At 42.5% G+C, this 26184-nt stretch overlaps 1 protein-coding gene across 5 annotated transcripts in view; it reads right to left on the bottom strand.

The window, feature by feature from the left end:
• Positions 1–26184, bottom strand: part of LOC115108036 (SAM and SH3 domain-containing protein 1-like) — a 295957-nt gene that overhangs the window by 73922 nt on the left and 195851 nt on the right. The window contains exon 1 of one of the 5 annotated variants that reach the window (XM_029631920.2): positions 13952–14723. The exons of 3 other annotated variants lie outside the window; for them this stretch is intronic. In XM_029631920.2, the coding sequence (XP_029487780.1) occupies positions 13952–14056 (105 nt within the window). In that variant the 5' untranslated portion in view covers positions 14057–14723. Of the gene's footprint in view, positions 1–13623; positions 13820–13951; positions 14724–26184 lie in introns of those variants that run through there. One more of the 5 variants, XM_029631921.2, reaches the window with a different exon arrangement.

The following is a 26184-nucleotide window of genomic DNA, read 5'->3' as shown; positions in this document are numbered from 1 at the left end:
CTCAGTTTGCTGACTGACCTCTTTGGTCCTCTTGCATGCTAAACTAACTGCCAAATTAGCTACAGTAGTATTCTCTTACTTTAGAGTTATCTCTCTGTCCTTCTCTCAAAGCAGTGCTTGTTATTTGTCATGGCAGCAGAAGGTTCCAGATGTCTCTAAACCATTAACTTCAGCTAAAGTGTTTGTTATTTGTCATGGCAGCGGAAGGTTCCAGATGTCTCTAATCCATTAACTTCAGATAAAGTGTTTGTTATTTGTCATGGCAGCAGAAGGTTCCAGATGTCTCTAAACCATTAACTTCAGATAACGTGTTTGTTATGTGTCATGGCAGCAGAAGGTTCCAGATGTCTCTAAACCATTAACTTCAGATAAAGTGTTTGTTATTTGTCATGGTAGCAGAAGGTTCCAGATGTCTCTAAACCATTAACTTCAGCTAAAGTGTTTGTTATTTGTCATGGCAGCAGAAGGTTCCAGATGTCTCTAATCCATTAACTTCAGATAAAGTGTTTGTTATTTGTCATGGCAGCAGAAGGTTCCAGATGTCTCTAAACCATTAACTTCAGATAAAGTGTTTGTTATTTGTCATGGCAGCAGAAGGTTCCAAATGTCTCTAAACCATTAACTTCAGCTAAAGTGTTTGTTATTTGTCATGGCAGCAGAAGGTTCCAAATGTCTCTAAACCATTAACTTCAGATAAAGTGTTTGTTATGTGTCATGGCAGCAGAAGGTTCCAGATGTCTCTAATCCATTAACTTCAGATAACGTGTTTGTTATTTGTCATGGCAGCAGAATGTTCCAGATGTCTCTAATCCATTAACTTCAGATAACGTGTTTGTTATTTGTCATGGCAGCAGAAGGTTCCAGAGGTCTCTAAACCATTAACTTCAGATAAAGTGTTTGTTATTTGTCATGGTAGCAGAAGGTTCCAGATGTCTCTAAACCATTAACTTCAGATAACGTGTTTGTTATTTGTCATGGCAGCAGAATGTTCCAGATGTCTCTAAACCATTAACTTTAGATAAAGTGTTTGTTATATGTCATGGCAGCAGAAGGTTCCAGATGTCTCTAAACCATTAACTTCAGATAAAGTGTTTGTTCGGATCCTAGCTTTAGGAACACATTCCTGGCAGCACTGTTTGTCATACTGGTTGTATGTTGTTCTGTTCGCGCTGTGGACAACACTTTTGTCAGTGTCAGGACTAGCCTTGAGACTAGCTAGGCATCTTCTAGGACAGTGGTTCCCAACTCCAGCCGTTGAGTACACCCGACGGTACACATTTGTATTGTAGCCCTGGACAAGCACACCTGATTCAACTTGTCAACTAATCATCAAGCCCTCAATGTGTTGAATCAGGTGTTTATATTTCTGGGGATACAACAAAAATGTGTGCTGTTGTGGGTACTCATGGACTGGAGTTGGGAACCACTGCTGTAGGGGAGCGCATAGTGACAAATGAAAATGGCCATTGCGTATCTGATGTAATGATAGAACGACAATGGTACCATCAGTTACATTTGTTACCTGTTCAGAACACTATAGGGCGGATGTTAAAGAAACCCTCTCACTCACTTGAATCCTTTTCATGATTAATTTCAAATGGGAGTGGGTGAATTAGCAACTGGCTCCCGTTTCCTCCTCGTGGAACACACTGTCCCCAACCCCAGCCCCAAGAGACCGGCCAGGCTGGCGGTGCCCACACAACTTCTCCCTACAATGGAGGGTAAACGATCTCTCACTCCACTCCTCCCTCCAGGCTTTAGTAGAGGGGGACAATGGCCTCCGTCCGTGCTAAGGCACCTGTCCCAACCATACACCCCTACTAGTAGTGTGCGGGTCAACTGTTTGTTCACTGGCACCCACCTGCAATTGCTAGTAAACCATCTACAACCGCCAGACTATATGTTCAAGAAAATATTTTTTATGTGGCAGACTTAGATATTTTTTTGCCTGACTTAGATATGTTTCTGCATATAATTTCTGACATTTTGGTAGTCTATTTGTTATTCAACTTGCCTATAATTAGATACATGCAGCTTCTCTTCTGTCATTGCATGTTACCCTACAAGACTAAATAAACTCTTGCTCACCATAATAATGCCATAAATGGATAGAATGACTGCTTCAATCTAGTTAACATCGGTAAAGTTCCCTGTGATCTCTGATTATTTCGTGGAGAAAAGACGTTTAGGGACCAAGGGACAAAATGCAATACTCTTAACAACAAAAAAATGGGAAAGATTGTTTGTGCAAAATTTCCGAGTGACATCGGTTTGACTGGTTGTAAGGAAATCGAAAGCTGTGAAATCAACCCAACATGCTGAAAAAAATCAATCATCTCTCCACTCCTGTTCTCAAGTCAAAATTATGCCTACATTTGTTGCATAATTTTACTGCAAAAAATTCTACATGAGTTAATAGTAAGGCTATGTGAGAGGTTATAGACCTACAGTCAGTGTCCAGATTTCTGTTTCCATTTAACCCATCTGAACAGTAGGCTACAGTTCCCTTGAAGTGCCATAGGCCTGTTTGAAGTCCCCGTATTGTGACAAATTTGTATATCACCTCACAAACATCACACATAACATAGCTGGCAGCACTCCTATCATTCTCTTTACCCCTTCACCAAATCTTTCCCAACCATTACTTTTCTGGCCCTCTCTTCTCTTCATTCAAAAGTCTCCATTTATCCGATTTTCTCGTACTGAATCAAACTCCGACATTGGCCTTTTTGCTTCTGTGGATCGACATGAACCTTTTCAGTCCAATCCCAAAAGCATTTGGTGCACGTACAGTGCCTTGCAAAAGTATTCACTCCCCCTTTGCGTTTGTTCCTATTTTGTTGCATTACAACATGTAATTTAAATGGATTTTTACTTGGATTTCATGTAATGGACATACATAAAATAGTCCAAATTGGTGAAGTGAAATAAAAAAAAATGACTTGTTTCAAAAAATTATAATAAAAAAACAAACAGAAAAGTGTTGTGTGCATATGTATTCACCCCCTTTGCTATGAAGCTCTTAAATAAGATCTAGTGCAACCAATTACCCACAGAGGTCACATAATCAGTTAAATAAAGTCCACCTGTGTGCAATCTAAGTGTCACATGATCTGTCACATGATCTCAGTATATATACACCTGTTCTGAAAGGCCCCAGAGTCTGCAACACCACTAAGTGGCACCACCAAGCAAGCGGCACTATAAAGACCAAGGAGCTCTCCAAACAGGTTAGGGACAAAGTTGTGGAGGGGGTTGGGTTATATAAGTACTGATCAGGGTTGGGATAAAAAAAAATCAAAATCTTTGAACATCCAACGGAGCACTATTAAATCCATTATTATAAAATGGAAAGAATATGCCATCACAACAAACCTGCCAAGAGAGCCCACCAAAACTCACGGACCAGGCAAGGAGAGCATTAATCAGAGAGGCAGCAAAGAGACCAAAGCTAACCCTGAAGGAGCTGCAAAGCTCCACAGCGGAGATTGGATTATCTGTCCATAGGACCACTTTATGCCATACACTCCACAGAGCTGGGCTTTACGGAAGAGTGGCCAGAAAAAAAGCCATTGCTTAAAGAAAGAAATAAGCAAAAACATTTGGTGTTCGCCAAAAGGCATGTGGGAGACTCCCCAAACATATGGAAGAAGGTACTCTGGTCAGATGAGACTAAAATTGAGCTTTTCGGCCATCAAGGAAAACACTATGTCTAGCGCAAACCCAACACCTCTCATTACCCCGAGAACATCATGCTGTGGGGATGTTTTTCACCAGCAGGGACTGGGAAACTGGTCGGAATTGAAGGAATGACAGATGGAGCTAAATACAGGGAAATTCTTGAGGGAAACCTGTTTCAGTTTTTTCCAGAGATTTGAGCCTGGGACGGAGGTTCACCTTCCAGCAGGACAATGACCCTAAGCATACTGCTAAAGCAACACTCGAGTGGTTTAAGGGGAAACATTTACATGTCTTGGAATGGCCTAGTCAAAGCCCAGACCTCAATCCAATTGAGAATCTGTTGTATGACTAAAAAATTAATGTACACCAGCGGAACCCATCCAAGCTGGAGCAGTTTGTCTTAAAGAATGGGCAAAATTCCCAGTGGCTAGATGTGCCAAGCTTATAGAGACATACCCCAAGAGACTTGCAGCTGTAACTGCTGCAAAAGTATTGACTTTTGGGGGGAGGGGGGGGGGGTGAATAGTTCTGCACGCTCAAGTTTTCAGTTTGTTAGTCTTATTTCTTGTTTGGTTCACAATAAAAAAAATATTTTGCATCTTCAAAGTGGTAGGCATGTTGTGTAAATCAAATTATTCAAATCCCCCCACAAATCCATTTTAATTGCAGGTCTCAAGGCAACAAAATAGGAAAAATGCCAAGGTTGGTGAATACTTTCGCAAGCCACTGTACAGTTAGGCCTTGAAGCTCAGGCTGATGCACTAATGCCAGATAGCTTAAGATAATGAAAGAAACACATCAATGTAGCCTATAGATTTAAATTGCACAAAATGAATACATTTATGGATTTTTAAGGTATTGTTTTGTCTTTATTCAATCTGCCCTTCATCCACACAATATTTGATGACTCTAAACCCACCCACCCCGCAGATATAACTGCAGGGACTGCAGTTATGAGTCAACCCGCGCATCACTAACCCCTACACCTCAACCAGCAGCCCAGTCCAGGCTGGAGGAAAGACAGGGGCCAAGGGGAGGCGGGCCCCACCCTCTCCAGAGGTGTTTCCTGAGGATATCCTCCCACAGCTCTGAGAGAAAAATTTGCCAGCACTGCCTGGCCCCTGACGCCAACAATAAGAGCCTGGACTGGGAGGGGTAGATCTGAGCTGATCTGGCCATTCTAGGCTCAAATGCGGCTAACCTAGGTTGGATGTGGCTATACTAGGCTGGGCTACGACAGACGGGGGGCTGAGGCTGACGCAGACTACACAATGCAACATGGGAGGAGGAAAAGCTCTTTGAACAAATAGAGGTTTCTGTTAAGTTGACCATATGTTGTCACATATACAGTCGAGAGTTCTAAAATAGATGTGGGCTGAAGGGGCTCACTCTAATAAAACACATCAAAGGCTGAGTGACAGGAAAAGGGCATTCAGCATGTGTGAAGTGTGACCTAGCCCTTGAGGTGGAGACAAAACACACTCATACTGTATTGAGATCTGAACAACTTTACACTCCTAACGGATACTCCTTTCTCAACTAATAAAATGTGTTCTTGATGCTTAACTTTGAGTCAAACATCCATGCAGATTGGGATGAAAGAGCTCTTTGAGACTGGCTGCCTGGGAGGACTGTCAGCTGTCCAGATATGTGATCAAATTAGAGGCTGACGCAGAATACAGCATAATCACTGTTTGAACTAAGTGCTATGCCAGCTAAAACATGGTATGAACTCAGACACCATTTGCAGTGGGAGGTATTAAAGGTGTACTAAATTGTGTGCGATGTGCTGTTGAGAAGTGGTACTTCCACATATCCACCCATACACTGTTACGCCCTGACCTTAGAGAGACTTTTATTTCTCTGTTTTTGGTTAGGTCAGGGTGTGATTAGGGTGGGCATTCTAGGTTTTCTGTTTCTATGTTTTCTATTTCTTTGTTGTTTTTTGCCATGTGTGGTTCCTAATCAGAGGCAGCTGTCTATCGTTGTCTCTGATTGGGGATCATATATAAGTTGGTATTTTCCGTTTGGGTTTTGTGGCGAGTTATTTTCTGTTTAGCTGTTTTGTTGCCTGACAGAACTGTGCACTTTTGTTTTTTCTACTTTGTTATTTTGTTGCGGTGTTCAGTTAATAAAAAATCATGAACGCCCACCACGCTTCACCTTGGTCTCCTTCTTCAACCCACGAGAGCTGTTACATACACACCTGCGTCCATACAGAGTCACATTGTGGAAATGTTATACATGGCCTTTTACACTATTTTGGAAAGCTACACAAGACTAACATCACCCATCATACAAAACATTTTAAGATCCGATTTGAGGAGACCCAATTGGATCGGTTCCAGACCACTAACCCTGTTCAAGCAGCAGTATTGCCAATGTACCCATAATGCAAAAGCTATATACCCCATAACAGCCCCAGACTGTTAATTGAATTAGGGCTGTGTATACCCGGTTGCAACCACAAACAAATGACTGGCTCACTGAGGTATTCTCATGAAAAACGTTCCTAGAAGTGGTTTAACCTCAGCCAGGGGGGCTCCAAGCAATAACACCAAAGGCAGCATGACACACAGGACCATATCCCTCTGAGCTTTAGTTAACTTTGATGAATGAATCACCTTGTCATTTAAAAAAATATATATATTTAACCTTTATTTAACTAGGCAAGTACGTTAAGAAAAAATTCTTATTTCATTACACAGTCATTGATAGGTTTAGGATCAATTATAATTCAATTAATTTATTCAATTCAATTCACTTCCTGGTCATTAGCCTACTGTATCCGAGCCTCTCTATTGCAGTTAAAACTACACCGAGTAACAAATAACCTGCAGTGGTGGACATGTCATATGACCAAATTACCTAGATTAGATTTATATCAGGGGGGGGGGGGGGGGGGTGCATACTTTACATACTTTACATTGTGTCAACTCCAACCAGCTGCTGTACATACTACTCTGTAACAGCAGATGTTTTAATAGGCCCAGGCACCAGCTAACTCAAAATGGCATTCTTATGTAGGGCCCCAGAGACAAAGGCCATAGAAAAGCCTTACATACTAAAAACAAACTAAATATAGCATGGCCATTTTGCTGCCAAAATTATTGGGAATCAATTGTGTTGAGGCCCATTGAACTGTACATGTTTCATAAAGATTGGGGATTGAATATATTGTTGGCCCTGTAATAACTTTCAGAGAAATACTGAGTGAAACACCACAGATTTCAGATGGCGTGTTTCCAGTCAGTTACAGCCTGTTTTTCTAGAAAATTGGTCACCAACCTTTTTTGAATCAAGATCACTTTCGCAGTCTAAAAGAAAGCCGAGATATATATTTTTAAGCATGAATTTTAAAAGGTTACATTAACCTAATAAAAACTGTTCTGTAGGAATGAGGTTTGTGTAGTAAGCCCAATACATTATCACAGCATATTGTCTGGCCTGCCAATATTGTTATTCTCAGACCAAATTATATTTAAAAAGTCGAGCTTTGATAACAAAATAGGTCAGTTGGTGTAGCACTTGCGAAGAACAGCTGAGCATAAACTGAAATCATTTGCAAATAATTTGCTTTTATGTTTTCCTAGACTGACAGTACCTTCATCTGATGGGTCATGCTGCTTTCAAGACAACTGGGAACTCGGTGAAAAAAACTAGGTCAAGTCATGACGTCAGTGACCTTTAGGTCGGAAAGTCGGAGCTCTAGAAAGATGACAGAGTTTCCGTCTTAGAAGTCTGTCACGAACCGGCTCAAAGCCCGTAACAAACATGGAGATAACGTGGAGATAAGGAATAACAAAAATAGATTGATTAACTGAGGTAACCTACATACAATTAACAATGGTGTATGTATTCAGTCATCAGTAGTGTAAGTGAGTGGTTGCATGTCTATAGGTGATAATGAGGAGTGTTGAAAGATGCCAAAGCAATCAAACAAAACCAGCCCCAAAAAATGCCACAACCAAAATCAATGCAGTGTGTCAGCACTGCTTGGCAGGTAGGCTAGTGGTTAGGATGTTGGGCCAGTAACCGTAAAGGTTGACTTGCCTAGTTAAATAAAAGTTACATTTATTTTGAAATCAACAAAAATAAACACTGCTCAAAAAATTAAGGGAACACTAAAATAACACATCCTAGATCTGAATGAATGAAATATTGTTATTAAATACTTTTTTCTTTACATAGTTGAATGTGCCGACAACAAAATCACACAAAAATGATCAATGGAAATCAAATGTATCAACCCATGGAGGTCTGGATTTGGAGTCACACTTAAAATTAAAGTGGAAAACCACACTACAGGCTGATCCAACTATGATGTAATGTCATTAAAACAAGTCAAAATGAGGCTCAGTAGTGTGTGTGGCCTCCACGTGCCTGTATGACCTCCCTACAACGCCTGGGCATGCTCCTGATGAGGTGGCGGATGGTCTCCTGAGGGATCTCCTCCCAGACCTGGACTAAAGCATCCGCCAACTCCTGGACAGTCTGTGGTGCAACGTGGCGTTGGTGGATGGAGCGAGACATGATGTCCCAGATATGCTCAATTGGATTCAGGTGTTGGGAACGGGCGGGCCAGTCCATAGCATCAATGCCTTCCTCTTGCAGGAACTGCTGACACACTCCAGCCACATGAGGTCTAGCATTGTCTTGCATTAGGAGGAACCCAGGGACAACCGCACCAGCATATAGTCTCACAAGTTGTCTGAGGATCTCATCTCGGTACCTAATGGCAGTCAGGCTACCTCTGGCGAGCACATGGGCTGTGGGGCTGTGCGGCCCCAAAGAAATGCCACCCCACACCATGACTGACCCACCGCCAAACCGGTCATGCTGGAGGATGTTGCAGGCAGCAGAATGTTCTCCACGGCGTATCCAGACCCTGTCACGTCTCTCACATGTGCTCAGTGTGAACCTGCTTTCATCTGTGAAGAGCACAGGGCGCCAGTGGTGAATTTGCCAATCTTGGTGTTCTCTGGCAAATGCCAAACGTCCTGCACGGTGTTGGGCTGTAAGTACAACCCCTACCTGTGGACGTCGGGCCCTCATACCACCCTCATGGAGTCTGTTTCTGACCGTTTGAGCAGAAACATGCACATTTGTTGCCTGCTGGAGGTAATTTTGCAGGGCTCCGGCAGTGCTCCTCCTGCTCCTTCTTGCACAAAGGCGGAGGTAGCGGTCCTGCTGCTGGGTTGTTGCCCTACTATGGCCTCCTCCACGTCTCCTGATGTACTGGCCTGTCTCCTGTACTGGCCTGTCACCGCCAGCATTCAAAAGTGACAAAAACATCAGCCAGGAAGCATAGGAACTGAGAAGTGGTCTGTGGTCACCACCTGCAGAGCCACTCCTTTATTGGGGGTGTCTTGCTAATTGCCTATAATTTCCACCTGATGTCTATTCCATTTGCGCAACAGCATGTGAAATGTATTGTCAATCAGTGTTGCTTCTTAAGTGTACAGTTTGATTTCACAGAAGTGTGATTGACTTGGAGTTACATTGTGTTGTTTAAGTGTTCCCTTTATTTTTTTGAGCAGTGTATATTCAAAGTAGCCACCATTTGCCTTGATGACAGCTTGGCACACTCTTGGCATTCTCTCAACCAGCTTCATAATCACCTGGAACGCATTTCAAGTAACAGGTGTGCCTTGTTAAAAGTACATTTGTGGAATTTCTTTCCTTCTTAATGCGTTTGAGCCAATCAGTTGTGTTGTGACAAGGTAGGCGTGGTATACAGAAGATAGACCAATTTGGTAAAATACCAAGTCCATATATTGGCAAGAACAGCTTAAATAAGCAAAGAGAAATGACAGTCCATCATTACTTTCAAACATGAAGGTCAGTCTATCCGCAAAATTTCAAGAACTTTGAAAGTTTCTTCAAGTGCAGTTGCAAAAACCATCAAGCGCTATGATGAAACTAGCTCTCATGAGGACCGCCACAGAAAAGGAAGTCCCAGAGTTACCTCTACTGCAGAGGATAAGTTCATTGGAGTTAACTGCACCTCAGAATGCAGTCCAAATAAATGCTTCACAGAGTTGAAGTAACACTTGTTTAACACTTTTTTGCTTACTAAATTATTCCATATGTGTTTTTTCATAGTTTTGATGTCTTCACTATTATTCTACAATGTAGAAAATAGTAAAAAATAAAGGAAAAAACTTGAACGAGTAGGTGTGTCCAAACTTTTGACTGGTACTGCATATATATGTTTTAAATTCTAACGGTTATTGACTGGCCAACTACAGTCATCCAAAATTCAATGACCATCACAGCCCTAATAGTGACCAGTGTGAAAAACATCAATCAGATGTGCCTCTGTTCTGTGACATCATAATTAGTGATGCACCGAAATGACATTTTTGGCCAAAACCGATATCCGATACTTTCCTTGCCAAAAAAAAAGAAAAACGATACCGATAATTGATATTAAACATTTTAGCGGCCTTTTAAGCATTCTACTACAGTTAAATAGTTAACACACACACATGGACGCAGCGGTCTAAGGCACTGCATCTCAGTGCAAGAGGCGTCACTACAGTCCGTGATTGGGAAACCCATAGAGCGGCGCGCAATTGGCCCAGCGTCGTCCGGGTTTGGGGGTAGGCCGTCATTGTAAATAAGAATTTGTTCTTAACTGTGTTGTCTAGTTAAATAAAGGTTACACACACACACCCCACACTGACCAAAAAGTTATTTGGTTGGCAATTACGTATGTCCCCATTACCTGTAAAACATAATCAAAACCTATTTCTTTCACTTACTTTTGTGCTGTTTCGTTGTTCATTTGTTCAGTCGTTTCATTCTCAAACAGGATTTCTCTGGAGCACCGTTTGGATCTTTTCTTGTCAAAAAATATTATATTTAACACTATTAGACGTGCCAAATAGCACTATTTGACGTGTCAAATAAGCTTGTTGACCAATCAGGACATGAATATGACTGCACGTCACATAATAATTTAACACGCTCATACATTTTTTACGTAGTTATTACATATTGATTACACTATCACTTGTATTTCATATGTCGCAACGATTCATCTATACGTATGCTATGATGCTGGTAAAGTTGTCTCGCGCACCTACAGTGCTGGTCATAAAAAAAGCTAGCTAACTCATGGATGAAACAATGTTCTTCCCCAACAACATAGCAAAACGACATAATCTGTTTCAGTAGCAATAGTTAGCTAGCTAACTATATAGCTAGGTGTCATCATCTAAAATAACCCTAATTTATAAGACAGTTCTTATTTGATTAATGGTGGTCGGACCCATCTATGTGAAGCTAGCCACAATAAGGATTAGCCACAATAGTGGACTTTGCAGTTAGCCTTCAAAATAAAAGTAATGCATAATTCTATTATTTGTATTCATTTGCATCACTGTCAATGACATACTTTTATTTTGAAGGCAAACCGCAAATTCCACTATTGTGCCTAATCCTATTGCGGCTAGCTTCACAACACATAACCCGGTACGGTCGAGCCTCATTAGTCAGATGAAGCTAGCTGGCTGCTTACAACGTTAGCTTTGGGCAACAGGGTTAAGTTGCTGGCTAGATATTTATTTTCATGAACTGAAGTTCAATTTCAATAGGCGAACAACAAGTGGCAACCTAGCTAATACTTACTCACAAGGAATCCTAAATCATTTCTAAGAATAATGAAAATGACTGTAGTTTTTACTGGTCACTGTTTTCAGGCTGGTTGTATTGGTGCTAGCTAGGCACCAAGCTAAAGCTAGCTACACCAGAAGTTGCAGTCGAACAAATTATGCTTTATTACCAACACGGTATTGTAAACACATCGTTCATGGCTGGTGTTTGCTCATTTGCTGACTTTTTTGTACAGCTTTGACAGTGCAACTGTATCTTTTTTGACATGCAAAGACCCACACGGCGTTCCATAGTATGTATGTCGTGAAGCTAATAGCAGTGACTCAACTACCGTGTAACTCCGGTAGGGCAACATCGGAAAAATAGCGCACTTGATAGTGTTAACCGGTGCTCGACCAGTCGGCAAAAGCCAACATCACCCACGCCCGAGAACCGTTGATTGTCAAGGGCAATGAATTCCATTATCTTGGCTTTAATGGATTTCGCCTTTGGTCTCACTGAATTTGTTTTACTCTTTCAAATGACTGCTCGACTTGTTGACTGCTCGATCCACACAGCAGACATTGTGGGCTAGGTTAGGAATGCTGTGTTGCACGTGTAGCGCAACATTTTACGTGGCGTCATATAGGTATGCAAGGTAGCTTTGACATCGGTTTTGCACATCAGGCATTAAATACGACATCGGCCGATACCGATGTTGGCATTTTTAGCTAATATCCATAAAACATAAAACATCCATTAAAAGACCACAAGCCCCAGTCTCAGGTATTCTAAGGGAGGATGTGTGAACGGCTGTGGCTTGTAGTCACCTATGGAGGAGGTGTCACACTAGTGTTTCTGTGTGTGTGTGTGTGTGTGTGTGTGTGTGTTCCATCTGCAGGCAGGAGAAAGACATCAAAGAGCACTGCTAGACATTTGCCTCCAAAGTACTACATCTGGTAAAATCGCCTGTCTGGAGTCCCAGGTCTCCCACCCCGAGTCAGAGGCCAGAAGACACTTTCATCAATTACACACACCCCACACAAAGAAACACACACACACCTCTGTCTCTATCTTCAGTGCTAGGCCCTTTCACACTCCATTCACATATACTGAGCCAGACGAGACCAAATTAACACGTTGATTTTCAAACGACACACCATTCACACTGGGAAAAGACCAAAACACATTTGCTCTACTGATCAATCAGATCCAATGACCCACACACATCAAGATGGCTGTGTCACCCTGGCCCCTAAACAAAAAACATGAGGCAAAGGTGACTATGTAGATGAGCGTGACCTTTTCCATATCTTAATTGCAGGATTTGCCATGCACTTTAGGTAGATGTGGATTGGTATAGGTAGATGGCCTATGTGGACTACGATTGCTAGACATCAAAGTGATATTGTAGTCAAAACAGTGCCAATTATTATTCCAACGTGCTTGAAGGTCCGCACTGATAACGGACTAACAAGAAAAACGTACAATTACATATTTTCAGTCCTGAAATGTGACAATCTGATTTGAGAAATGCAATTTGCAACAATGTTTCTCATCATAACCTTCCCAAAGTAACATTCCCATTACAGTAGCACAGCAACAAGTGTTTCGGGTATTATGATTATTTCACAGCCGTGCTCAACTCATCTAAAACTTAATGAACTCTTACGAAAAAATACTGCAGTTAGAGTGCAGTACAACTGCAGTTATAAACTGGGTGGTTTGAGCCCATTCGGATTGGCTAAAAGCCGTGGTATATGAGACCGTATACCACGGGTATGACAAAACATTTCGTTTTACTGCTCTAATTACATTGCTAACCAGCTTATAATAGCAATAAGGCTCCTGGGGGTTTGTGATACATGTGTCCAGGCACTCCGCGTTGCGTCGTGGTTAAGAACAGCCCTTAGCCGTCATATATTGGTCATATACCACACATCCGCTCCTCCTCTGGTCTTATTGCTTAATTAGGGTGCAGTATAACTGCAGTGTGCTGCAAATATTGCGTCCAAAATAATACTGTTTTTACTGAAGTTATTTTGCAGTGTAACTGCAGTTACAGTGCGGTATAACTGTAGTACACTGCAGCTATTCTGCAATTGCTGCGTCCAAAATACTACAGTCTACTGCAGTTACTGCACTTTTACTGCAGTTTCAAAACAGCAATATTTTTTTGTAAGGGAACTGTTACAATGGTGTAACAATGCGACAGCGCAGTTAAATCAACGAATTGTAACGAAGCTTGTTCTGCAAAGATGTAACCATGGACATCTTCGCAGCTCAAACGGACTTGAAAGATTGCACACAAACAGTTACGTTTTCACCTCAAGAGCAACATACCATTTTCATAGGATTCCAAGTTTCATTCAAATCCCATCACCTCAAATACAGAAGAGCTCCCCGTGAACAGGTTGAAGAAGGGAAATGCCCGAATCCGAAACCCACACGTTGGGCGTGGAGGATGGAAAGTAAACGTTGAGCTTGGCGCTTTGAGAAATAGAACCGCTTCCCTTGCGTTGTTGTTTTGGGACGTGATTTAACCCTACTAGCATCAACCACTGAATGGGCAATGACTGTCCCCCTTTGAGGACCACAGTTGAAAAGCTTTTATCAGTTGGTTGTTACCTTCCTGTCTCCCCTCCCCCAAACCAAACTGCCCCAAACTTACCAGCATCCCCATCACGTCTGTCCAGAGTTTGGCAAAACTGTCAGACACCGCGCCGCCCGCCTCGGGTTCTACGAAAGCGGCTGCCTGGTCGCCTTGACCCTCCATAATGTCTATGGTTATGAAGTATTTCCTTTAGCGCACATTTAATCCGTGACCACACACAATTGGTTGGCTACAAAAACGGTAGCGACCCGTGGTGGGTGACATACACCTCTGCTTGAGAAAGTTGTCCCTGTCTCAGCCTTGTCCCTGTCTCATTCAGTATTCATTCCTTGGGAGAAAAAATGACTGCAGGATTGAACGCTCTCCAAATACCCCCAGACCTGCTTGTGAAGTGAAACAAGTGCCCTAAAACTCCGGGGCAAGTTGAATATGTGCCCTTTACGCGAATACATGCACTACATATTGCAATAACACTTATACAGCTCAGTCAACACAGCAGAAGCCTGGTTCCATTGCATGGATTCCATATGAAAAGTTCACTTGGTTGAGCTCCCCGCAGCACCGTGCCCTTGCACTGAAAATATCCACCTAGTTATCTTCTTCCACTATGTCCGGAGAGAACGAAGTCAAAACGAATAAAAAAACTCAATCACGAATTTAGAGACATATTTCCATTTAACAGCAAAGTAAGAGAAAACGCCCGAAGACCTTTTTCCTTGTCCGTAATTATTCACGCTCCCTCCTCCAACAGTGATCTCCAGCAACAGTTCGCTCTAGTTCACCCGACTGCTGTAGCAGCTCACTCCTCCCAGCAAAAACACTTCGACAACAGAAAAGTCCTCTGGTGTCAGTCTCCTCTGCTCTAACCAAAGGAAATCTTCAATCGATGTAGTATATTTCGCAAACTTCTCAAAGCCAGTAAATGTGGTGGGACGTTGCCAGATGGACCTACACTACTGGAATGTACAAAACATTAGGAACACCTGCTCTTTTCCACCACATAGACCAACGACGGGCCAAATTAGGCCCGCAGAGTAATTTTAACAAAAATACACAACTAAAAACTACCGAGGTGCAATTTTCGAAATGTGTTTGTACATCAGCAGTCACTTAATTAGAACTGGCAGCAAAACATTTTTAGATTGGTAAATTTGTAGCGAATGACAGCAAACATTTGCCTCCACCCTATGGAAAAATGTGTAGAATTGCAAGAAAATAAAACTGCATTTCTTTTCTCTCTGCCTGCGGAGAAAATTAGTAATATTGCATTCAATTAGTTATAAAATGGCATAATATTATCTCTGCACAAAGACAAAATGTGTTCAATTTCAGGAAATATGGATACCGGTATGCAGATCCACGAGCCACCTTGTAGAGTCCATGCCCGATGAATTTAGCCACATTTTTTGTGCACTCAGTTTATAAACCCTTTATTAGGCTACTAAGCGATTGTCCTGTTGCTTTTCAACCATTCTCCACACAATTTTATCAAAACTAAATATTTTTAGGACGAGTGATGTACATCATGCCCTATTAGCAAATGAGGAAACTTCACAGAGCCCAGAAAGAAGTATATAAAATAGAATAGACTACACATTGAATTTCTGAATATGTGTATAATGTATGGGTCCCACTGTACAACAGCAATAACAGTGGAAAAACTACAAACCTGTCCACTACATTTTAATATTTATGTAACTACATGTCATTATAAAACACTTGTGCGAGCCGGAACGGCTTACAGGGTAGGAGGTCTTTGTAGCATGAGGCAGCTTGATGTACACGTACACTAACTGGAAAAGACGCTAGTCTATCGCATGGCCTTACCTCCTTAACGCTGATTGCCAAGTGGAGACGCATCACGTCCCATTTTTACAGTCTTTGGTATGACTCAACCAACTCACAACCTTCCAATCTCAGGGCGAATGCTCTAACCACAAGGACACTCGCTGTTGGCTGGGCTCCCTGCCTGTGCCATTAAACCCCTACAACTCATCCAGAACGCCGCAGCCCGTCTGGTGTTCAACCTTCCCAAGTTCTCTCACGTCACCCCGCTCCTCCGCTTTCTCCACTGGCTACCAGTTGAAGCTCGCATCCGCTACAAGACCATGGTGCTTGCCTACGGAGCTGTGAGGGGAACGGCACCTCAGTACCTCCAGGCTCTGATCAGGCCCTACACCCAAACAAGGGCACTGCGTTCATCCACCTCTGGCCTGCTCGCCTCTCTACCACTGAGGAAGTACAGTTCCCGCTCAGCCCAGTCAAAACTGTTCGCTGCTCTGGCCCCCCAATGGTGGAACAAACTCCCTCACGACGCCAGGACAGCGGAGTCAATCACCACCTTCCGGAGACACCTGAAACCCCACCTCTTTAAGGAATACCTAGGATAGGATAAAGTAATCCTTCTCACCCCCCCCTTAAAAGATTTAGATGCACTATTGTAAAGTGGCTGTTCCACTGGATGTCATAAGGTGAATGCACCAATTTGTAAGTCGCTCTGGATAAGAGCGTCTGCTAAATAATGTAAATGTAAATGACACTGAATTGGTCCACTGCTTCATGTAGGTTAGTGTAATTAGTGTAATGATGACAAGAAAATCTGCAGAATGTTTATCCACTTATTTACAGTAGTTATCCCTATGGGTAAAAACTACCAGACGTCATAGAGTTATAAATAAAACCAAATTATCCTGCATACAATTCTGAATTCTACAAGAACATAATCTTGCACCTGGCATACATCTCTGGATTCTACATTGTGTTGAATGGATGATTAGGTGTTTGTGTTGCTCTACCGGGCAACTACAGCCAGGCCCACTGAATGTAGCCAGGCCCACTGAATAAGTCTTGACTGTGTCTCTGTGCTGCCAGAAGCACGCGTCTCTGAGAGAGCAGCGTGTCTGGTGAACAGCAACAGCTGCCTGGTCTTGTGACAGATTCCGAGAGAGAGAGAGAGAGAGAGAGAGAGAGAGAGAGAGAGAGAGAGATACAACCTAAAACCCTGGCCTACCGTGTGTCAAACACTAACATAACCACACATAACTGATGATGTGGAATGGACAATGACACATTCGATCTGCCCCTGGGCTACTTAACTCCAAACTTTATGTCGTGAAACGTGATCAGAGGCTCTTTGAGGATTACAGGGGCGGTGTGTTATATTCCTGTAGGTGGTGGTCACTCCTCCATTCCCCTGTTCTCTCCACCACACACACTAATTGGCCTAATCTGCACAAACCACCGAGGCTAGGCTATGGACGGAGAATGTCTTCCACAGGCCTGTCACTAGCAGCAGCTTCTCAACAGTGTCCTGCTAACAGTCTAAACACATAAAACACAGGCTGTACAACCTCAGCTTTGTTCGACCTCCACTCAGGGTCATTCACCACTGACCCAGCCCTTACACACCCCCCCGGGGGCTGGGCACTGGCCCTGGGCTAGCCTGCCGGAGGGGAGCTCTGAAATGGTGGGAGTGGGAGGGTTTGGGATGGTGAGTATGTGTGTGTGCACATGCATATGTGCACGTGTGCTTATTTCCCTCACATTATTTTCCTACAACATCAGGTAATGTTGGAGGAACCATGATTATGTCTCTAGAAGCAGCACCACCAGCCTTCAACTGCTGAGGCGTTGTGTCCCTACTGGCAACCCCTCTCACTTCCTTGTTCCATCCTACCCTTCCCCCACTACAGGATAGGTTAGGACAGGTCACAGGATACGCCCCTCACTGTGCCCCACCTGTAATGGCTCAAACAGAGGGGTCAGCTTGCTAATGAGGGGAAAAGAGACAGTCTGTTGACTCAGAGCACACATTAAACACAGCCTCTGTTAATGCATAAAAGTGTGTGTGCACGCATGTGTGTGTGTGTGTACCTGGCTGTGTAATCTCGTTCCTTTTCCATCACCTCCAGATAGTAGGTGTCATGTTGCCAGATAAAACCCTCTGTTGAGGCAGTCAATACTGCACTTACTGCTTCCTTCACCAAGGCCAATCTCCATTGAATGTATACAGCAGGGATAGGCAACTGTCAACTTTAGTTGAGGGTTAGAATAGTAGAATACACAAGGTGCAATTTCGAAATTTGGTTGTGTGCATCAGCTGTTTCTCAGTCACTGACGGGCACTCAATTAGCCCATGTAGCAAACATTTTGTAGATTGGTAAATTAGTCTAGCGGACAGCTATATACACTTGTAGTAATCAAGGTTGAATTACCGACCGGTGGGCCCCCATTGATTTTGTTTGTTACTCTCACTCTGATATATTAAAAACAGCAAATGTGTAGAATTGTAGCAAACTTGCAACATTTTGGCAAAATTTGTAGAATTGCAGGAAATTCATTTTAAAACAGAGGGGGAGACCAACAACATTTTGGTTTGGGTGCCCAAAAGGCTAGGGCCGGCTCTGATCGCATGAGTGGGTATGGATTTGGGTACATAAAAGACAAGCCTAGCTCGTAGTCTGCCCCACTTCAGAGTGAGGATGGAGAGGAGCAAGGAAGAGAAGTGTGTCCCTGGATAACATTAGAGCCCCGTGGCCCTGACAGACTTACAGATATTACACATGACATGATGACCCACATCCACACACAACTCACAACCAACCCTCTCACTAACATGTATGGGTCTTTTAGGCAACGTATAATAACATATCATCTATGTCACTCCTCTAGTCATCAACTCTGTGATAAAGACAACAGTCCTAAGGGGGAGCAGAGAAGAGATATGGTACATAAGAGGACAAAGAGGGAGTGGAGGAAGATAAAGTGAGGCAGAGGAGTGCTGGACCTCCCTAGTTAGTGAAAGTGACCCATGGAGGTCAGTGGCCCCTGGCCTGAAAATAGCCCCCAGAGGTCATGACCCTGTCGGGCAGGACAGATAAACAATCTGGTGGAGGGACAGACCCATCCAGACACACAGGAAGACCTCTGTTTTATTACTGCACCACAGGATGCTAGGACCACAGAGAGAAATGGTAGTACCATGGTAGTGACGGCTACTAGTTATGTACTCCTATGCTATGGGAACTACTACCGTGTAACAACAAAATATCTGTGGCATAGTATATTTAAAATGTGTTAAGTGAAAATATATATTTTAATTTCATTACTTTTTATGTTTCATTGCAAAGACAATCAATGTGGCACCAGGGTGATATGCAACAAAAAGTATGTTTGTTATAATCATATTTCTTCATATGTCTCTGGTTTCCTGGTTAGATAAATAAAAAATATACATTTGATTTGTATTTTAGGGCAGTCTTTCTCCCAGTCATCCCTGTGTTGTAGCTATTCTAATTAAGCCCTGTGTTTCTCATTTCCTAATTCTTTCACATGATAATTGGGGACCATGGTTCTCCAGCCTGGTCTCATACATATGTAACCTATTAAATGTAAATACGGGACACTCAAATTAAAAGGGAAAGGGAAGGGGGATACTTAGTAGGTTGCAAAACTGAATGCATTCAACTGAAATGTGTCTTCAGCATATAACCCAACCCCTCTGAATCATATTAGAATGGTATGTTACGTTTTGTATGGTTACATTAGACAGAAGGTTCCTTAAGACAAAACCAAATGAGGGTGGTGGTTGGGGTAGAGGGGTTGGTGTATGAAAACAAATTTCTAGCAACCTTAAGGTTGTGTGTATGAATCTCATCACAGACAACTTTAATATTTCAGCAACTTTTCAACTACTTACTACTTTTTAGCTACTTTGCAATTACTTAGCATGTTAACTAACCATTCCCTTAAGCCTTTAAACTAACTCCTAACCTTAACCCTAACCTTAATCCGTTACCCCTAATCTCTGACCCCAATTCTAGCTAATGTTAGCGTTAGCCACTTAGCTAACGTTAGCTACTACAAATTGCAATTCGTAGCATGTCATATCATATAATTATATATTTCAGGAATACCTAGGATAGGATAAAGTAATCCTTCTCACCCCCCCCCTTAAAAGATTTAGATGCACTATTGTAAAGTGGCTGTTCCACTGGATGTCTTAAGGTGAACGCACCAATTTGTAAGTCGCTCTGGATAAGAGCGTCTGCTAAATGACTTAAATGTAAATGTAAATGTAAATATAAATTGTAATTTGTAACATATCATATGAAATGGATGGTGGATATCCACAAATGAATACATACCATACTAAAAGTAACATATCATACTAATCGGAGTGTCCCGGATTTACGTTTACTATGTTACTATGTGTCCAGGTTGGGTTCTCTGTCATTATACCACGAATACTAGTTTCTGATTGTCTTGAAGGGCATTCTAGAGCGTACATTATTTTCCTGTAACGCACAGTATATCAGCACGGTAGATTTCAATGCCTACAGTTCATTCTTAAATGTTCTACGTTTGAGCTGCTTTTGAAAGCAAAAGTCGAATTGATTTTTTTTTTGGCATTGTTGAATTCGATTTTCATAATAGCAAGCTTCGACTGATGGTTTGTTTAGTTAAACTAGCAAGTTTGTTTGTTTGGTACATAAGGCAACTACTGTAGCTATCTAGTGAACTTGCTAGCTACTTCAGTGGATGTTGAAGACATTTCTACCTGCAAATTAACACATTTTTAGCGGCAAATATGTTCAATTATAACCATGGTATAAAAGGGATAATCAACTCTGGGTTCTCCGGAAATTAATATGGTCCAGTTGCCAGGACTACGAATACAAATTCCATCTAGACACAGTTGCCATAGAGCACACAAAAAACTATACATACCTCGGCCTAAACATCAGCGCCACAGGTAACTTCATCAAAGCTGTGAACGATCTGAGAGACAAGGCAAGAAGGGTCATCTATGCTATCAAAAGGAACATAAAATTCAACATACTAATTAGGATCTGGCAAAAACTACTTGAATCAGTTATATAACCCACTGCCCTTTATGGTTGTGAGGTCTGGGGTCCGCTCACCAACCAAGACTTCACAAAATGGGACAAACACCAAATTGAGACTCTGCAGGCAGAATTCTGCCAAAAATATCAGCGTACAACGTAAAACACCAAATAATCCATGCAGAGCAGAATTAGGCCGCTACCCACTAATTATCAAAATCCAGAAAAGAGCCATTAAATTCTACAATGACCTAAAAGAAAGTGATTCTCAAACCTTCCATAACAAAGCCATCACCTACAGAGAAATAAACCTGGCAAAGAGCCCCCTAAGCAAGCATGTCCTGGGGCTCTGTTCACAAACACAAACAGACGCCACAGAGCCCCAGGACAGCAACACAATTAGACCCAACCAAATCATGAGAAAACAAAAAGAGAATTACTTGACACATTGGAAAGAATTTACAAAAAAGCAGAGCAAACTAGAATGCTATTTGGCCCTAAACAGAGAGTACACAGTGGAAGAATACCTGACCACTGTGACTGGCCCAAAATGAAGGAAATCTTTGACTAGGTACAGACTCAGTGAGCATAGCCTTGCTATTGAGAAAGGCCACTGAAGGCAGACCTGGTTCTCAAGAGAGGACAGACTATGTGCACACTGCCCACAAAATTAGGTGGAAACTGAGCTGTACTTCCTAACCTCCTGCCAAATGTATAACAATATTATTTCCCTCAGATTACACAGACCCACAAAGAATTCAAAAACAAATCTAATTTTGATAAACTCCCATATTGTAACGGATGTCGTTGGGAGAAAGAGAGGAGGACCAAAGCGCAGCGCCTTAAGTGTTCATGATGATGTTTAATTAAAACTCAGAACACTAAACAATAAATGACAATGTGAATTTACAAAACTGAAACAGTACCGTGTGGCCCAAACACTCACACTGAAACAAACACCCACAAACCAAAATTGAAACCTAGGTTACCTAAGTATGATTTTCAATCAGAGACAACTAACGACACCTGCCTCTGATTGAGAACCATACTAGGCCAAACACAAAAACCAACATAGAAAAACAAACATAGACTGCCCACCCCAACTCACGCCCTGACCATACTAAAACAAAGACAAAAACAAAGGAACTAAGGTCAGAACGTGACACATATCTACTGGGTGAAATACCACAGTGTGCCATCACAGCAGGAAGATTTGTGACCTGTTGCCACAAGAAAAGGCCAACCAGTGAAGAACAAGCACCATTGTAAATACAACCTATATTTATGTTCATTTATTTCCCCTGTGTAAAGGATATGCGCTGAGAGTCGGGAAGCCAGTTAATAAACGGAACTTAAAACAAAACAAGAACCTCGAACAACGCACAGACATGAAACAGAAACAATAACGCCTGGGGAAGGAACCAAAGGGAGAGACGTATATAGGGAAGGTAATCAGGGAGGTGATGGAGTCCAGGTGAGTCCGATGGTGACAGGAGTGGGCCATAATGAGCAGTCTGGTGACCTAGAGTCCGGAGAGGGAGCACACGTGACACCCTGTATATACTGTAGACATAATATGACATTTGAAATGTCTTTATTCTTTTGGAGTCTAATGTTTACGGTTCATTTTTATTGTTTATTTCACTTTTGTTTATTATCTATTTAATTTGTTTTGGAAACGTAAACATATGTTTCCCATGCCAATAAAGCCCCTTAAATTGTAATTGTAATTGAGAGAGATAGAGAGAGAGAGAAAAAATGTGTGATAAGCGGCACAACACACAGCGATCAGTATGAAAACACTAAACACCGCACACAGCATATGGTATGTCAACATACATCATCTGAACAGGGAATGGTTATAGATGGTCGGTTAGAGCTGCTCAACTCTGGATAGGAATGCAATATGATAACTTACACACACACTAAAATGGTTTCAGAATGCTACAGTTTGATAGAGACATTTTTGGATGATAACCCAATTGCATTCTTTGATCAGACTGAGATGGGATGAGGATGAAATAGCTTGTTTGGGTTGAACGCCGAGGGCATGTGGCAACAAAACAACATGTAGGAAAACTGGCACTATTGTTAACTGAGGAGAGAAGCTTTACGTCGTGTATCCTTTGTCTGCACTATAATCGAATGTGTGTGTAGGAGAGAGTGTGCATGAGCATAAATCTATGCTCCAACATACACTTCTGACTTGCATATCACAATTAGTCATCCATGCAATCACGGACGTAAGGGGATTTCAAGCCATTCATGTTTTGTCTCTTCTAAACCAGTAATACAGAACCAAATCATATTTATGCTAAGCCTCCCAGATTCTCCATGCAATTTGATGTGTGTGTATATATATATATATATATATATATATATATATATATATATATATATATATATATATATATACAGTGGGGAGAACAAGTATTTGATACACTGCCAATTTTGCAGGTTTTCCTACTTACAAAGCATGTAGAGGTCTGTAATTGTTATCATAGGTACACTTCAACTGTGAGAGACGGAATCTAAAACAAAAATCCAGAAAATCACATTGTATGATTTGTAAGTAATTAATTAGCATTTTATTGCATGACATAAGTATTTGATCACCAACCAACCAGTAAGAATTCCGGCTCTCACAGACCTGTTAGTTCTTTAAGAAGCCCTCCTGTTCTCCACTCATTACCTGTATTACCTGCACCTGTTTGAACTCGTTACCTGTATAAAATACACCTGTCCACATACTCAATCAAACAGACTCCAACCTCTCCACAGTGGCCAAGACCAGAGAGGGTGTAAGGACATCAGGGATAAAATTGTAGACCTGCACAAGGCTGGAATGGGCTACAGGACAATAGACAAGCAGCTTGGTGAGAAGGCAACAACTGTTGGCGCAATTATTAGAAAATGGAAGAAGTTCAAGATGACGGTCAATCACCCTCGGTCTGGGGCTCCATGCAACATCTCACCTCGTGGGGCATCAATGATCATAAGGAAGGTGAGGGATCAGCCCAGAACTACATGGCAGGACCTGGTCAATGACCTGAAGAGACCTGGGACCACAGTCTCAAAGAAAACCATTCGTAACACTCTACGTCGTCATGGATTAAAATCCTGCAGCGACGCACGGTCCCCCTGCTCAAGCCAGCGCATGTCCAGGCCCGTCTGAAGTTTGCCAATTACCATCTGGATGATCCAGAAGAGGAATGGGAGAAGGTCATGTGGTCTGATGAGACAAAAATAGAGCTTTTTGGTCTAAACTCCACTCACCGTGTTTGGAGGAAGAAGAAGGGTGAGTACAACTCCAAGAACACCATCCCAACCGTGTAGCATGGCGGTGGAAACATCATTCTTTGGGGATGCTTTTCTGCAAAGGGGAGAGGACGACTGCACCGTATTGAGGGGAGGATGGATGGGGCCATGTATTGTGAGATCTTGGCCAACAACCTCCTTCCCTCAGTAAGAGCATTGAAGATGGGTCGTGGCTGGGTCTTCCAGCATGACAACGACCCAAAACACACAGCCAGGGCAACTAAGGAGTGGCTCCGTAAGAAGCATCTCAAGGTGCTGGAGTGGCCTAGCCAGTCTCCAGACCTGAACCCAATAGAACATCTTTGGAGGGAGCTGAAAGTCCGTATTGCCCAGCGACAGTCCCGAAACCTGAAGGATCTGGAGAAGGTCTGTATGGAGGAGTGGGCCAAAATCCCTGCTGCAGTGTATGCAAACCTGGTCAACTACAGGAAACGTATGATCTCTGTAATTGCAAACAAAGGTTTCTGTACCAAATATTAAGTTATACTTTTCGGATGTATCAAATACTTATGCCATGCAATAAAATGCAAATGAATTACTTAAAAATAATATAAATGTGATTTTCTGGATTTTTTCACAGTTGAAGTGTACCTATGATAAAAATTACCGACCTCTACATGCTTTGTAAGTAGGGAAACCTGCAAAATCGGCAGTGTATCAAATACCTGTTCTCCCCAATGTATATGTTACTGGAAATGCTGGGATTCCAGTCTGTTTTATAAGGTGAGACCGACGGGGGAGTTTATGTTTCCGACTAAAGCGAGCTCCCAAATGTACAGACTGCACTGTGTGAAAAGGCCTTACGAAGGCTGTGTTTGTGTTTGAGAGAGAGGGGGATAGTTAGAGAAAGAGAGAGAAAAAGAGTGAGAGCGCGAGAGAGAGGAGAACCCACATGCAGATTGCTGAGAGTGGATCACACAGTGTCTGGGCAAGTGAGGAAGTTGGCAGCTGCGTTGGCATGACTTTGGCAGTGCCAGGCACAACCAGGGGGTATGGGACAGACAGTTAAGGCCCAGCGTGCAATTGTTAATTAGAATGACCAGTTAGTCTTTCCACCATAGACCTGTGTGAACCAGAATACTCTGTTTCCTCAAGCCAGTACAGACTACACTGTGCACATCAATCACCTCTCTCTCATGCACACGTTTGTACAGACTTATGCACGCACACACGTATGCATTATATAACACACACACACACACACACACACACACACACACACACACACACACACACACACACACACACACACACACACACACACACACACACACACTCTTTTGGGGCTGCAGGTAGCCTCGTGGTTAGAGCGTTGGGCCAGTAACTGAAAGGTTGATGGATCAAATCCCAAAGCTGACAAGGTAAAAAATATGTCGTTCTGCCACTGAACAAGGCAGTTAACCCACTGTTCCCTGGGCGTCGAAGACGTGGATGTCGATTAAGGCAGCCCACGCACCTCTCTGATTCAGAGGGGTTGGGTTAAATGTGGAAGACACATTTCTGTTGGACAACTGACTAGGTATTCCCCTTTCCCCCACAGAGTTGATCAGAGTTTAGCGCTATGAAACCAGAGCTGTCTGTGACAGAGGCTCTAGTCAGAGTCAGCCAGCAGCAGTGACACAAAGCACCATAGAGCAGGTGTCCACCGTGGTGGTGGCATTACCCCAGGGAAGACTGCCACTCTACTCACTGACCTGTTCTACAACACACCACACTGCACATGACCCATACTGACTTATACCACAGACTGCTCTAACTGAGGTTAGAGAAACATACCAATGGTAATGACTAGGAGAGAAAGGAAGTGTGTTTTTGTCATCTCAAAATGACAAAAATGTTGGTAGCATTTGAGCCAAAACATGTGTTATCTGTTTATTTCCTATTGGGACATCAAGTAATGTCTCCCTCCCAAGTCCCCTCCTGTCTGTCTGACTGTCTTCCTCTCGTTATGCCTTTCCTCTCTCATTAGGGTGGCAGGGCTAAGTAGCACCCCCTGCTGTTGGCCCTTATATGCCACCGGGCACAAACTCCAGCTCTATCCCTATCTCCTCCCTGCACATACCTGTACTGTATCCTGCTGTATGTACCTCAACTAAGATCCTCTGTTTGGATAAAGGCAGGTTACCT

This window comes from Oncorhynchus nerka, linkage group LG24 (genome assembly GCF_034236695.1).
Source record: "Oncorhynchus nerka isolate Pitt River linkage group LG24, Oner_Uvic_2.0, whole genome shotgun sequence".
Classification (NCBI taxonomy): Eukaryota; Metazoa; Chordata; class Actinopteri; order Salmoniformes; family Salmonidae; genus Oncorhynchus; species Oncorhynchus nerka.
Note: the sequence above shows the minus strand (reverse complement) of the source record. Positions and strands in the feature narration are given on the sequence as shown.